General features: G+C 47.3%; 1 protein-coding gene across 1 annotated transcript in view; it reads left to right on the top strand.

Moving 5' to 3' along the window:
• Positions 1–11,046: 11,046 nt before the first annotated feature.
• The window catches only part of LOC142761420 (zinc transporter ZIP9-like), a 37,045-nt gene continuing 33,090 nt past the window's right edge, over positions 11,047–15,001 (top strand). The window contains exon 1 of the mRNA XM_075864608.1: positions 11,047–11,302. Coding sequence (XP_075720723.1) covers positions 11,207–11,302 — 96 coding nt within the window. The 5' untranslated portion in view covers positions 11,047–11,206. The remainder of the gene's footprint in view (positions 11,303–15,001) is intronic.

Consider the following 15,001-nt stretch of genomic DNA (forward strand, 5'->3'; position numbering starts at 1 on the left):
TCCTGAAAACGCGCCAAATCCGTCCGTATAAATGACAATAACTCGGCCATTTTTACTTGGCCGATATCATTTCCACCAGCATGTATTATCAGGACAACAGGTCCGTACGTGTGCCTTGTAACTGCCACTACTTCTGGCAGTAACTGCACCCACCGTAATCCCCGGACACCTCTCCAATGGACGTCGGCCTGTGAGAGGCCCAAATTCGGACCTAACGGCCTCCGTCCCGCTCGAACCGCTGCCCAATGCACGTACGAATGCCCCAAGATCCACACTTGGGGGCGCCGCGACCCTAACAAAGAAATTAAGCTACATTCCGGTCAAATGAAGATACAGGCAGGATTAACATAACACTCCATATAAAACAAGGAAGGAAAAGAGGGGTGGGGGGGGGGAGGGGGAGGGGGGTGGGGGGTGAAGGGGGCGACATTTTTACTATAAAAATTTCCAGCTTACACACTCTTTAAAACCAAATCCGGTCGCACATATGACTTATAGCTATTAGACCGCCATCTACCCAGACTCATGATAGCCGCCGAATCCAAGCCCAAGGCATCCGCCTCAGTTGCCGCCCCTATCCTAAACGAATGTGTACCAAACTCGCCCGGTGGCAAACCCAGGTACCTCAGACCGGCCTTAAAAATCGCCTCAAATTGAAAACGCGACATTGCGGATCCATCCTGATGGATCAAGAATTGAGCCCCGGGCACTCGGACCAACACAAATTCCTGGACCCATTTTACCGGGCAATTCTGCCCCCCAATCCTCCCAATCGACAGCCAAGCCCCCCTCCCTACCATGTCAGTCTTTGACCTCCGCACACAGACCCTGAGAGAATCTCCCAACGTCACTACATCCGATCCGAGAAGACCACCGCTTGCCCCCACGCTGTGCGGAACCAGCTCACTAACCCGTAATGCGGCAAAGAAAGCCAAAGAAAACGCCGCGCCAAACAAGGACACTTCATATTCATCCCGACACACAAAACATAAAACGGCTAGAAGCCGACCCAAAAGCGAAAAAGATACTGGCCGCCTCGTGTCCCTGGAACACGCCTCTTTTTTCCACCCTTTTAAAGACTGCCGAACTACAAATTCTTTTGTAACATCTCTGCATCCCCACAATTTTAACATAAAGGCCACCCCTGCTAAAAACTTGCTCGCCGTGGCCGCACTACCCCCTTCCTGACGTATTTGTACCAAACTTGCTAACGTGACGTCCAGGTGACACCCATCCTGTGATGGGAAGTTACTCCCCGCAATCTCCAACCACCGATCCCACGCTCTGCAATGACTCTTCCAAGTCGCCGGTACCACCGAACCCCTCAACAGCCTCATAAGTTGTCCTCGACCAGGGCCCATAAGTGCAGGGGGGGGGACACCCCTTCTGCCAAAGCTGCCGGGTGCAATTCCCGAAACCGGGACATCTGTGAACGAGACAAAGCATCAGCCATCACATTACGGACTCCCGGAACATGTTTCGCACGAAACCACACATTCAAACGCAAACACTTCAAAACCAACCGTCTTAATAAAGCTAATACCGGCAATGAACTAGACGACAACCCGTTCACCGCATGCACCACCGCCATGTTGTCTGTCCAAAATACAATCCTCTTATTCACCATCACGCTACCCCACAACTCTATTGCAACTATAATAGGAAACAATTCCAACAGCGTCAAATTACGTAAAACTCCCAAATCACTCCAATGCAAGGGCCAAGGGGACCTACACCAACTTCGGCCCAAAATTGCTCCAAAACCATCACTTCCGGCTGCATCCGTAAACAATTCCAAGTCTACATTAGACAACTCCGCGTCCTGACACACCGACCTCCCATTAAACGAACTCAAAAACGAATGCCAGACAAACAAATCCTTCTTCATCCAAGAGGTTACCCGGATAAAATGATTTGGCTTCGAGATACCTCTAGTGGCTAAAGACAAACCCCTAGAGAAAACACGACCCATTGGAATTATACGACAAGCAAACACCAGCAATCCCATTAACGACTGTAACTGTTTTAACGTCACTTTTTTCGACCCCATGACCTGGTCAACTTGCGTCACTAGCCTTGCCAATTTATCATCGGGCAAGCGAAAAATCATCCGCTCGCTATCTATTTCGATACCCAAAAATGACAAAACAGTTAAAGGACCTTCCGTCTTATCTTCGGAAATAGGTACACCGAAACGCGACATCACCTGTCGAAACACTCTCAGCAACGTGCTGCACAACTCAGAGCCCCCCGGGCCTACAAAAAGAAAATCATCCAGATAATGAATGACCGAGTCACAACCTGACTCCAAACGAACTACCCATTCTAAAAATGACGCAAACATTTCAAAGTAACTGCATGATATTGAACAACCCATTGGAAGGCACATATCCACGTAAAACCCTTTATCTAAACAACAACCCAGCAGGTGAAAACACTCCGGATGAACCGGCAGCAAACGAAAGGCCGCTTCAATATCAGATTTAGCTAACAACGCCCCCTGTCCAGCCGCCTGTACCAGCCTTACTGCAACATCGAAAGACGTATACGAAAGCGCCGCCTCCGCCCTAGAAATACCGTCGTTAACAGAACCACCGTGAGGAAAGGAAAGGTGATGAATCAGCCTAAACTTTCCTCGTTCCTTCTTTGGAACTAAACCAAGGGGGGAAACTCGCAGATTCGTATACGGCGGCTCGCTGAATGGACCTGCCATTCTCCCTAATTCCACTTCTTTCGCCAATTTTAGCTGCGCAATGCCCACATTCTCATTGATCGACTTCAAATTGTCAGCCAATGACAATGTCGCAGAATATTCAAAAGGAATCTCAAAACCAAACGAAAACCCGCTAGTGAGCACCTCTGCTTCCCGCCTCCTGTGGTACCGCTGTAACCATGGGCCCATCTCGAGAACGTTCACCGGCGTTCTCCGCTGCGCCGGAAGGAGGTGCCTTAACCGGCTGCTTACCTCTCCGGAAACACCGGAGCGCCGCATGAGCGCCCCCACAGATGGAGCATTCATGTCGGAATTTGCACGTGGCAAAGAAACGACAGTGGCCCTCGTTGTAGAGCCAACAGGCACCCGTGGGCCTAGCGGCCGCAACTCCAGGGGCGGGGCCCAGAGCTGCGGCCGCACTGGGAAAGGGGCGTTGTTGCCTGCTCCCTTGCGCTAAGATAAGCTGCAACCACACGTCCGTTGCCTTCGTCGCCCAACTAATATCAGGCGACAAAGCCAAACGACGCCGAAATTCTTCATCATATCGCCACCAGGCCGCACCACCGTGCAGCCTGTGGGCGCTGAAAATTGTGTCAAAATAGACAAACAACTCGGCCCCTTTCCCAGGATAGCGTTGGCAAATAACATGAGCCAGTGTAGCGTAACACTGTACCCAGTTGCCAAATGTTTTCGCGACTTTCGCTTTCCTATCTGAACCTTTCTCAAAACCCCGATCCTTGTCGACAGTCACCTGCTCCACCGAGACCAAGGACCAAATATCCACAAATTCATTCCTCCAAATCTTGTTCTTGATCTCAGCTGACAAATGAGTCCCGAGAGGAGCGACTCCACAAAACAATGAATCTCTAAACGTCAAACTAGCTAAAGCATTCTCTTTCTCAGACGGGGGCATAGCTCCCTCTGGTGGCACCGAGGGACACAACGTTCCCTCATTCACTTTTAACCCAGCCACCACGGCTTTTAAAACAGAAATCAAATCCGCACCCGATGCAATAGATTTATTAAGCCATGCGTCACCGCAGGCCGACTCACCGCTCCCAGAGGTCCCACCGACTCCAGAGGGTCCTTCAGCCACTTGCCGCGGCACTGGAACCACGGCCTGCACCTCCTCCACCGGCCCAGCGGGAGGGACAACCTGGGACAGCTGCTCCTGATCCACCGACAAGCGCTGCACCTCCCGGCGTCGACTGCGTCTCTGCGGCCGTGATGATCTCCGCGACGACCTCCTCCACGATCCTGACGATGCAGACGTCGTCGCCGACGAGGAGGAGAATCCATCGCTGGAAGACGAGGAATACCGCCGACCACGCCTCTTCACGTCACCCGATCTGCGACGTCTATGATGGCCGTGCCGGCGATGTCCTCCAGCCCGGCGTTTCCTCCCTCGCCTGGAACGCTCCCTTCTTGGACCTGCAGGAGAAAAAGATGACAAGGCAGGAGAAGGGCAAATCGAGTCCAAAACACCCTCGACCCCATCTTTCCTAGCACACTCCCCCCCTGGCCTTAACCCATGCTGACAGGGGCCCGGGGGGGACCGGGGTGGAGAAGCGACAGGCACCGCAGAAGCCCCCGCCCCCTGGCTGGGCTGTTTGCTCACCGCCCGCTTCCCCGAACCCGCCGCCATCTTCTTTTTATGTGAGCCGCCATCTTGTTTCCTGGCCGCACTGCGCCTGCCAGGACGTCCCGCCCCTGTTCTCCCCGCCGCCAATTCTGGCTGCGCAGAGAACAGCACGGGGAAAGATGGCGCCGACCCCGGCTGCACACAGGCACCGGAAGGAAGTCCCAGCTCCTGTGAACATGCCGCATGGTAAGCAACCATGTCGGACCAATCACCTGTGTCCGCCATATTCACCCCACTGTCACGAAAATCGACCACTGCCTCCGCGCCCGCATCAGCAGCTCGAGGCGGGTTGTACCGAGCCCGTGCCGGTTTAACAGCCGCCCTCTTACCGCCATTGGGAAGGACGCCAGCGCGACGAGTGGGCGGGGGGGAGGGGGGCACTATGTCGACCGACGAAGCACCCGTCGACATAGGCCTAGGGGACCTGCTGGGACCACCGCATGACTGTGCAGCAGTCACAGCACCCCTCATAGCAACGGGGCTAGGGCTCAGTCGAAATGGAGGGCGTGTAACGCGCTGCGGCCTACCTCGAGTAGCCGCTCCCGAATGCTCCGTGCCGCGCTCTGAACCTCGCTTCTCTCCTTCCTCCAACACGGATTCCAGCCAGGCAGGTCCCTCCGACGCTACCCGCTGTGCCACCTTCCGCAACAGTTCTTCTGCCATCTTCTTGAAAGAACACGCTCTGAATCTCCACAGCAGCAGCAAAGGTGTTTCTTCCACTGCAGCTTGAGGTAAGAGGGGTTTCTGCTCCAAACCCCTGCCTTATATCTTCTTAACCACGCCCCTCTTACTCCTTGTTAACCAATCCTGGTCCTGGGCATTATTTTAAACCGTTCCATCCTTTCTTAACCCCTTGCAGTCCCTGACACTCTCCCTAGGCGCTTCAGTGTCTGCAAGGAGCTACAGTGGCGCTAGTAGACAGCAAAGCAGGGATATACCTCCCTGCTCTGCTATAGTGCCGTCGCTACCGCTATAGCAGCCACAGCAGCTGCTAGCGGCGCTACCGCCCTCATGCCCGGTGTCACCGCTAGCAGCTGCTATGGCTGCTACAGCGGTAGCGACGGCCACTAATTGAAGAAGCGCCTGGGTGGAAAGTCGACTGCAGTTAGTGTGTGTATCCCCGCTGGTAGTTGCAACAGCGCGGGGAGACACACACCCGCTGGCGCCCCTCTTGCAGTGTGGCGTCTGGCACCCTGTGCGACCGCACTGGTCGTACATAGCTAAGGCCGGCCATGGGTGGCGCTACAAGGAAACTGAACACTTACTGACTGGTTTCCCCACAGATTACAGTTGATCGCTGTGGGTCCCAGCAGGGGAACATTTTGTAAACAGCTTACTCTAAAGGGACCCTATTAACAAGTACGGATTGCCCAAAACATACAACCCCTTTATGAGACTATGGTGGGCTTACATACTATAAACCTGTGAAATGTTTACTTTAGATTTGATCATTGAGAATACAAGAAGTGTTTACATGTAGCAATTTTTTGATGGGATGCAAGTCCTTTATAACACTGGTCGTAGTCTGGCATTGAGTAAACAATCTTATAGTGTATGTCAACTTCTAAACCTATCTATTTTACAATTAACATACAGTATAGAATTAATCTACGTACAAAAACATTACATTACTTATCCCGTACTGATCCTGATTTACATCCTGTATTATACTTCAGAGCTGCACTCACTCTTCTGCTGGTGGAGTCACTGTGTATATACATTACATTACTTATCCTGTGCTGATCCTGAGTTAGATCCTGTATTATACTCCAAAGCCGCACTCACTATTCTGCTGGTGGAGTCACTGTGCACATACATTACATTTAATCCTGAGTTACAGCCTGTATTATACTCCAGAGCTGTACTCACTATTCTGCTGGTAGAGTCACTGTGTAAATATATTACATTACTTATCCTGTGCTGATCTTGAGTTACATCCTGTATTATACTCCAGAGCTGCACTCACTATTCTGCTGGTGGAGTCACTGTGTAAATACATTACATTACTTATCCTGTACTGATCCTGTGTTACATCCTGTATTATACTCCAGAGCTGCACTCACTATTCTGCTGGTAGAGTCACTGTGTACATACATTACATTACTTATCCTGTACTGATCCTGAGTTACAGCCTGTATTAAACTCCAGAGCTTCACACACTATTCTGCTGGTGGAGTCACTGTGTACATACATTACATTACTTATCCTGTACTGATCCTCAGTTACATCCTGTATTATACTCCAGAGCTGCACTCACTATTCTGCTGGTGGAGTCACTGTGTACATACATTACATTACTTATCCTGTACTGATCCTGAGTTATATCCTGTATTATACTCCAGAGCTGCACTCACTATTCTGCTGGTGGAGTCACTGTGTACATACATTACATTACTTATCCTGTACTGATCCTGAGTTACAGCCTGTATTAAACTCCAGAGCTTCACACACTATTCTGCTGGTGGAGACACTGTGCACATACATTAAATTACTTATCCTGCACTGATCCTGAGTTACATCCTGTATTATACTCCAGAGCTGCACTTACTATTCTGCTGGTCGAATTATTGAATACATACATCACATTACTTTACTTATTCTGTACTGATTCTGAGTTACAGCCTATATTATACTCCAGAGCTGCATTCACAATACGGCAGCCTTCAGATCTGAAATCTCCCAGTATTCCTTGTTGGCTCAATGTCTATCCAAAGCTTGTTCTGGTCATTTACATTCTGGGAAGTGTAATCTTTACACCAGGTCTTATATAATCATCTAATGTAGGAAAACAAACTTCCCCATTACATTATAGGAGCTCAGCTATGCTGTTAGGGATTTATTGGTAATATAGTATGAAATGGCAACCATTGAATTCATTGCTCACACTAAGTACACGTAAGGGAGGGTCCTGGTTACTAGAGGGTTGGGTTTGTCAAGTGGCACAAACTCTAACCTCTTTGATGTATGATGTACCCTAAAAAGTGAGTAACCTACACAGATAATACATTGTTATATCGATGATAATATTTAGGATTTATGTGCTGATTTTGGGAAGGTTTGAGACGGTCTTTCAAGATTTCACAATTTTTTTGTTAACCTTCTTTATCTGGTAGAGCAGTCAAACCACAGAAAAGGGAAGGAGAAGCTAAGTGATTATATGAGCTCAGGAGGTTGGGGACGAGAGGTGACTGGAGTGACTATATAACATTTTATGGAGCCGGCGGTCACGTAAAAAAAGGTCATTACAATAGTGGGTGGGGGAGGTGTGGGTTCCCTTTTCCATTGGTCAGTTGGGGAAAATTTCTCAAGGTGTCGTAAGTTAAAGCAGACAATCCTTTTCTATTTGCTTTATTAGGGCATATGCATGCTAAAAAGGGGGGTCCCCCACCCAGGGGAACCAAGAGCCTTTTGGGTGCTCTGGAGGAACCAACATATGCCTGCATTACAAGATTAGCCTATTAAAGTCAATGGATATTATGTAATGATTAATTTCCCCGGAAATGTTGAGCTAAACAGAGACATAAGATCTTAACTGGCCGACAGAGGACTGGGCGAAAAAAAATAATTCAACTAATGGGTGAGATAAATCAAAATGACAGAATATCGAGACATTGCTTGCCAGCATATTGTAAGTAAAAAAAAAAAATTGGAAAGTGAAAGTCTATCTATAGGAATGAAAAAAAAAAGTGACGTCAGGGGCAATAAACTACAGAGTCCCCAGGTCGAGCATCACAAGCGTTCTGGCAAGTGATTCAGGGACTGGAGGAGCCCCTGACATCATGGTCTATATATGGACGTTAGGGGCTTTGTAATATGAGTATCCCTGGACAGAGTGTCGGCATTGCTCTGGCCGGCGTTCTGCTCCTAGAGGACAGTAATGTCAAGGCTTCTCCAGTTCTGGAGTCCCAGGCCAGAGCGCTACCGATGCTCTGACCTGGGACGCAGTTGAAAGCATCCGGACGTCACTGTCCATACATATACGTTTCTTTTTGCAGGAACCCACAGGATGTAACAGCGTAGTACACTACGTTATTCCATCATCAAAAAAAAAAGGTATACCGACCTATACCAGCCCAACAGAGGCTAAAATGACACTATTTTAGTCTCCGTCAGGCTAATAGAGCCCTATTGCCATGTTAGAGTGTACAGAAGGAGCTTTTCTAATGTAACGTGATGTGAACCAGGTCACACGGACTCATGTACTTCAATGGAGCCGTTCACACATTGTTTCAACAGAGCGTGTGAAGGGTCCGTGAAAAAATAGGACATGTCCTAGTTTTTTGCTCTTCACGCATCCCTCTAGGACTCTAGTCTATGGGGGATGCGTGATAACACGACCCGCACGGGTGCACCTCGGACGTCAAAAACTGCCGTTTGGAACCTCAAGTTGTTCTCTTGGCACAGTGGTGTCTTTGTTTTATTTTCCCTGTCATTTCTTGAATTTAGTGTACTGTTGTTTTCTGTCAGCTGCTGGGTGTTAGAAGTTATTAACCTAAATGCCTAACCTTAGGAATAGGCTGGCATGCAGGTTTCGTTGACCTCTGGTTCAGGTCATTATTTTATTAAAGAAGTTATTTATATTATGAAAAGTTATTTATATAATAAAGTTATTTAAATATTTTGTAAACAAATAAAGCTGTGGTCGACCCCAGGTCAACCCCGCGTTCAAAGATTTAAGTGTTGGTAGTCATTCACTACTATGGGAGTTACGGAAACAGCGCAGCTCAGCAAGCTACGCTGTTTCCTTCTTTATGGTCGGAAATCACAAGCTTCGGCACAACACAGAGCGGTAGAACGGGGTTTAGGGGGCCCCGTTCTAGAGATAGGTGCAGGTCCCAGAAGTGGGACCCTCATCTATCTGACATTTATGACATTTCCTGTGGATGTGTCATAAATGTCCCTGATGGCAAAACCCCTTTAAGTAAGTCGGACGAACTTTCTGTTGCGAGCAGTTCTTTTCAAAACTTACCATTGCAAAGAGTCTACTGCGCTCCAGACTCACCGACGCAACATCATCATCAATACCGGTGAACATCACACGCCTCACCAAAGAGAAGCAGTTCCAGCCATCACATTAGGGGTGAGTTAATTAAATGTTTGATCAAATATAGCAGGGTAATTTTTAAGTTGATAATTTCGTATGGCCCTCAAATAATGTTATAAATATCCAAATGGTCCTTGGCAGAAAAACGGTTCCCCACCCCTGCCTTAGAGCATCCAGCAGAGGGCGCAGGTTGACGATGTTTTCATTCTGACGCTTTAGGTGTAGTTCCCATTGAGAATCCACCAGAGAGCGCAGGTTGACAATGTTTTCATTCTGACGCTTTAGTTGCAGTTCCCATAGAGCATCCAGCAGAAGGCGCAGGTTTACACGTTTTAAATCTGACACTTTAGGTGTAGGTGTCACAAAGCATCCAGCAGATGGCGCAGGTTTACAATGTTTTCATTCTAAAGCTTTAGCTGCAGTTTCCATAGTGCATCCAGCAGAGCGCGCAGGTTTACAATGTTTTTATGCTGACGCTTTAGTTGTAGTTCTCATAAAGCATCCAGCAGAGGACGCAGGTTTACCATTTTTTCATTTTGACACTTTAGTTGTAGTTCCAATAGAGCATCCAGCAGAGGGCGCATGTTTACAATATTTGTATCCGGACGTTTTGTTGTGTTCCGGTAGAGCATCCAGCAGAGAGCGCAGTTTTACCATTTTAATTCTGACACTTTAGTTGTAGTTCCCATAGAGCATCCAGCAGAGGGCGCAAGTTTACAATGTTTTCATTCTGATACTTTAGGTGTAGTTCCCATAGAGAATCCACCAGAGGACGACAATGAATGTGTTCATTCTGACCCTTTAGTTGTAGTCCCCATAGAGCATCCAGCAGAGGGCGCAGGTTTACACGTTTTAAATCTGACACTTAGGTCTCACAAAGCATCCAGCAGATGGCGCAGGTTTTCATTCTAAAGCTTTAGCTGCAGTTTCCGCAGAGGGCGCAGGTTTATCATGTTTTTATTCTGACGCTTTAGTTGTAGTTCTCATAAAATATCCATCAGAGGACGCAGGTTTACAATTTTTTCATTTTGACGCTTTAGCTGTAGTTCAGACAGAGCACCCAGCAGAGGGCGCAGGTTTACCCTTTTTAATTCTGACTCTTTAATTGTAGTTCCCATAGAGCATCCAGCAGAGGGCGCAGTTTTACAATTTTTATTCTGACACTTTAGGTGTAGGTCTCCCAAAGCATCCAGCAGATGGCGCAGGTTTACAATGTTTTCATTTAAAAGCTTTAGCTGCAGTTTCCATAGAGCATCCAGCAGAGGGCGCAGGTTTATCATGTTTGTAGTCTCACGTTTTGGTTGTAGTTCCCATAGAGCATCCAGCAGATGGCGCAAGTTTACAATGTTTTCATTCTGACGCTTTAGGTGTAGTTCCGACAGAGCACCCAGCAGAGGGCGCAGGTTTACCATTTTTATTTCCCACACTTTAGGCGTAGTTCCCATAGATCATCCAGCAGAGGGCGCAAGTTTACAATGTTTTCATTCTGACGCTTTAGGTGTAGTTCCGACAGAGCACCCAGCAGAGGGCGCAGGTTTACCATTTTTAATTCCCACACTTTAGGTGTATTTCCCATAGAGCATCCAGCAGGTGGCGCAGAGGGCAGTGAACTTTGCAATGATCTCATTCTATTGAATAAGTTGAGGCTTCAGGTCTCATTCAGTGTTGTTGGCTGCTGGGTGGAAGGAGGCGACGTGTGAAGCATGAGGGAGCAGCTTGTGCTCTATGTGGAGCTCTCTATGTACTTCCCCCTGGAGATTAAGCTGTGTGCTGCCTCCCTTGTGTAACTCTCTGCCCCCCTGCCAGCATGGATGGGCTACTTGTTGTCTTCCTCATATCCCTGGGCATGTTCCTGGGCTGCTTTCTTTTGGGGTTGATCCCTTTAGCAGTAAAACTTTCTGAGGTGAGTGTGTTGGTTTCTGCAGGGTGTTGGCAGGGAAGGGGTTTATAACTAGTTCAGAGTTTATGGAATGTTACAATGTATCTATGTGAAGTTTCAGTTACAATGTATCTGTATTATTGTAAATAGTTACAATGGGGGAGATTTACTACGACTGTGCAGTGTGCCAGTCTGTGGCATATTCCCTGGCAAGTTGTACCCACCATTATTATTATTCACTTGTCTAATGGAAAAAGTGGCAGAGAATGTTAATGAGTTTCAGTGAAGCTCCGCCCACTTTCACCCATAATGTACAGATAAGGTGCGTGCCATAAAAAGTGGCGCATTGGCTTCCCAAATATGGCGTGCGATGGGTACGACGCCGCCGACATTTTCAATGCAATGATTTGCACATTTATTTATTTTTTAATTTATTTGCACTATACCACTCTCTTAACCCCTTAATGACCAGGCCTGACCTGCTAAATGTTTTTGTTCTTGCCTCCCTGACGTGGCTGTACGACACCTTTGCTTTATGCAAGAGAAATTATTTTTTTTTCCTGCGCAGTTTGTGTACAAATAAATTAGTCATTTTATTTTTGGCGATACCTTATACTGTGTCCCTATGAATCAGTCTGCTGGACAGCACATAGTGTCCCCTAACGGCAGGATTACTAAACACACTGCCCTGGGGTCCTTTCTTGGTCCCCAGTTCTGACTGCAGAGGGTCCCCCCAGTTTGCTATTGGGTCGCTGGGAAACCCATTACACGATCAAAGAGGGGAGTCTCCTTTAATCATGCAGGGTTCACGGACTGTGCCGATCAGAGGGTTAAACGCCGGGATCGGGGGTTCCTCCGATTCCGCTCATATTCAGAAGGCTTAGTAACCGCTCGTTCTTTGAGAATCAGCTCTCACTTTAAGCCTTTTTTACATCAATGCTGAAAGACGTTACTGTAGATTTGGGACCTGCACCACCCGTGTCTAAAAGATAGTGTGCGGTCGGGAAGGAGTTATATTAGTAATCATGCAGACAATTGTATTACAGTCCCTTCTGGTCCCACAATGAAGCATCGCTTCTAGAGCCGAACACGACACCTGACTGAGGCACCGAACGACAGGACACAGGGTGCCCACGACTCTGTAATATCAACCCATAGGGACATCCAGGGTCTGTGCACGTGGCATTGCCATGTACATAAACCATAAATCTAACTCAGAGGTCGACCGATTTCATGCCATTGGTGTGATCGGGGTCAGTGGAAATATTGGACAAAGTTGCATGAGGGTTGTGTTAGTGCAACGTCGTCTTGACTTCCATGAACTGTAAAGTGATGAAGGCCACTACCCCCTGCAATAAGAGAGGAACATACGGGGGCTCGCATTGGGACCCCCCACATTCAGCTTATCATTCGGGAACGGTTCAAATGGACAGGGTTGTCTGAACCAGACAGTGATCTTCTCACGACGACAACCCCATATGCCATAATAAGGGATATGGACGCCAAAGAGGGTGGGGGGGGGGGGTCACTAAAATAAGCCATAGTGGCTTCTGCTGTGATGTAACTAGCTACTATAGTTTAGGATTTTACAAGACACAGATCTGTTAGGGTATGTTCACACTCACTAATTACGGACGTAATTCGGGCGTTTTTGCCCCGAATTACGTCCGAAAATAGCGCCTCAATAGCGTTGACAAACATCTGCCCATTGAAAGCAATGGGCAGATGTTTGTCTGTTCACACGAGGCGTATATTTACGCGCCGCTGTCAAATGACGGTGCGTAAATAGATGCCCGCGTCAAAGAAGTGACCTGTCACTTCTTTGGGCGTAATTGGAGCCGTTACTCATTGACTCCAATGAATAGCAGCGCCAATTACGTCCGTAATGGACGCGGCGTTCAAGCGCTTGCCCAAGCCATTACGGCTGAAATTACGGGGATGTTTTCAGGCTGAAACATTGCCGTAATTTCAGCCGTTACGGACGCCCTCGTGTGAACATACCCTCAACGGTAACGAGCCATACAGCTGTGAGATCGTCACATTACCAGGACAAATTCTCATCCTCTGGAAGTAAAGCATGAAGGATTCCATTTACTGACAGCAAGCAGAAATCTTAAAATCTGAGAAACTTCTCTGAAACATGTCATTATACAATGAATACATAAAACCTGCTGTATATCCCTTCAAGTAAAAGCTTCTGTTAGATGCTCTATAGGATATACATCAGTGGGTGCTATTGCACCCCATGAATGGCTGCTTAGTCACTTTTGGGGTGCCGATTTAAAGCATACACACACTATGTAAATTGATGCACCTCCCAGTCTGATGGTCAGGCCAGAAGGAGCTATGACCACGTAACGTCTCTTGACCAATCAGACTATCAGGGCAGAATGTTTATACTGTGTTATGCATACTACTGGGCCTGAGGGGGCGGAGCATGACAAAGGGATTCTCTCTGTAGTGTTGAATCCCTGTGTCATGCACCACCCCCTCAGGACCTGTACTAGGCTTAATGCAGTGTATCAGTTTTTCATGGAATGTTCCTTTAAATTATTTTACTGTATAACATAAATCTGTTCGCAATTATAATCCGATCACAAGATGGATCTTCACAAAGCGTATAATAAACCCATCCTTAGAGCGCTGTGGCCTGTATCCAGTCATCCGCCTGTGTGTATCTTTACATAAGGTGATCAGGGAGTTGGGTAGCATCTGTATACGGATGATAAGTAGGGGATTACTATAACGAGCAGCCATGGTGACGAGCGTTATAGGGAATAATCCACTAAACCGTATAGAACAGGTGATGTGCAAGGACTTCATACATAGGTTGTCTTCTAGCCTGGTGCTCAGGGGAATATTTTACCACCAGGGACCAAATGCAAGATCCAGGTGAAATGTTTGTTTCACATTAGAGCAGATACACTCGTCTGTTGTGGAGTTAAAGGGTTACATATATTTCTACAAACAATTTATTTTATTGTTCAAATGCTTCTTAAGTTTTAAATCAAGCAAATAGTCATGATTTAAAATCTATCATTTTGTGTATACGGTTCCTATGCAGACTTATCTATCGCCATAGTTACAGACTACAAGCAAACACTGTGTAGTCTGATCCTGCAGACTTGTAGGAGGCAGAGGGACTAGCGTTAAGTCCCTTTTACGTAGGCCAATTATCAGTCAAACCAGCATTCACAGAGCGCTCGTTCCCGATTATTGCCCTGTATAAACAAAACGAGCAAACGCTCGTTCATTGGCTGATTGTATTGTTTTCAGCTGCCTAAAATATTGTCGGCAGCACTTCTCCCGGTGTAACCAGAGAGGGGGACGTGCTGCCAACAGGATAAAAATGTATGGAGACAAGCGATCGTAGTAATGAGCGCTCGTCCCCATACATAGCTTCTTGTGAAACGAGCAAACAAGTGCAGATCAACGAGCTGTCTCTTTGATCGGCCCTCGTTTACACGTCCCACGTCGGCGCCGTGTACGAGGACCTTTACACATGCCTGCAAGATTACACTATACAAGGTTTCTTTGTTGTCTATAACCATGGAGACTCCTAGGTCTTCATAGGAGCTGTGGGCACAAAACGGTAGGAGATACATAATACATACATTTTATTTATATATATATATATACACACATACACACTACCGTTCAAAAGTTTTGAGTCACCCCGACCATTTTGTGTTTTCCATGAAAACTCACACTTATATTTATGAA

This window comes from Rhinoderma darwinii, chromosome 4, assembly GCF_050947455.1.
Source record: "Rhinoderma darwinii isolate aRhiDar2 chromosome 4, aRhiDar2.hap1, whole genome shotgun sequence".
Taxonomy (NCBI): domain Eukaryota; kingdom Metazoa; phylum Chordata; class Amphibia; order Anura; family Rhinodermatidae; genus Rhinoderma; species Rhinoderma darwinii.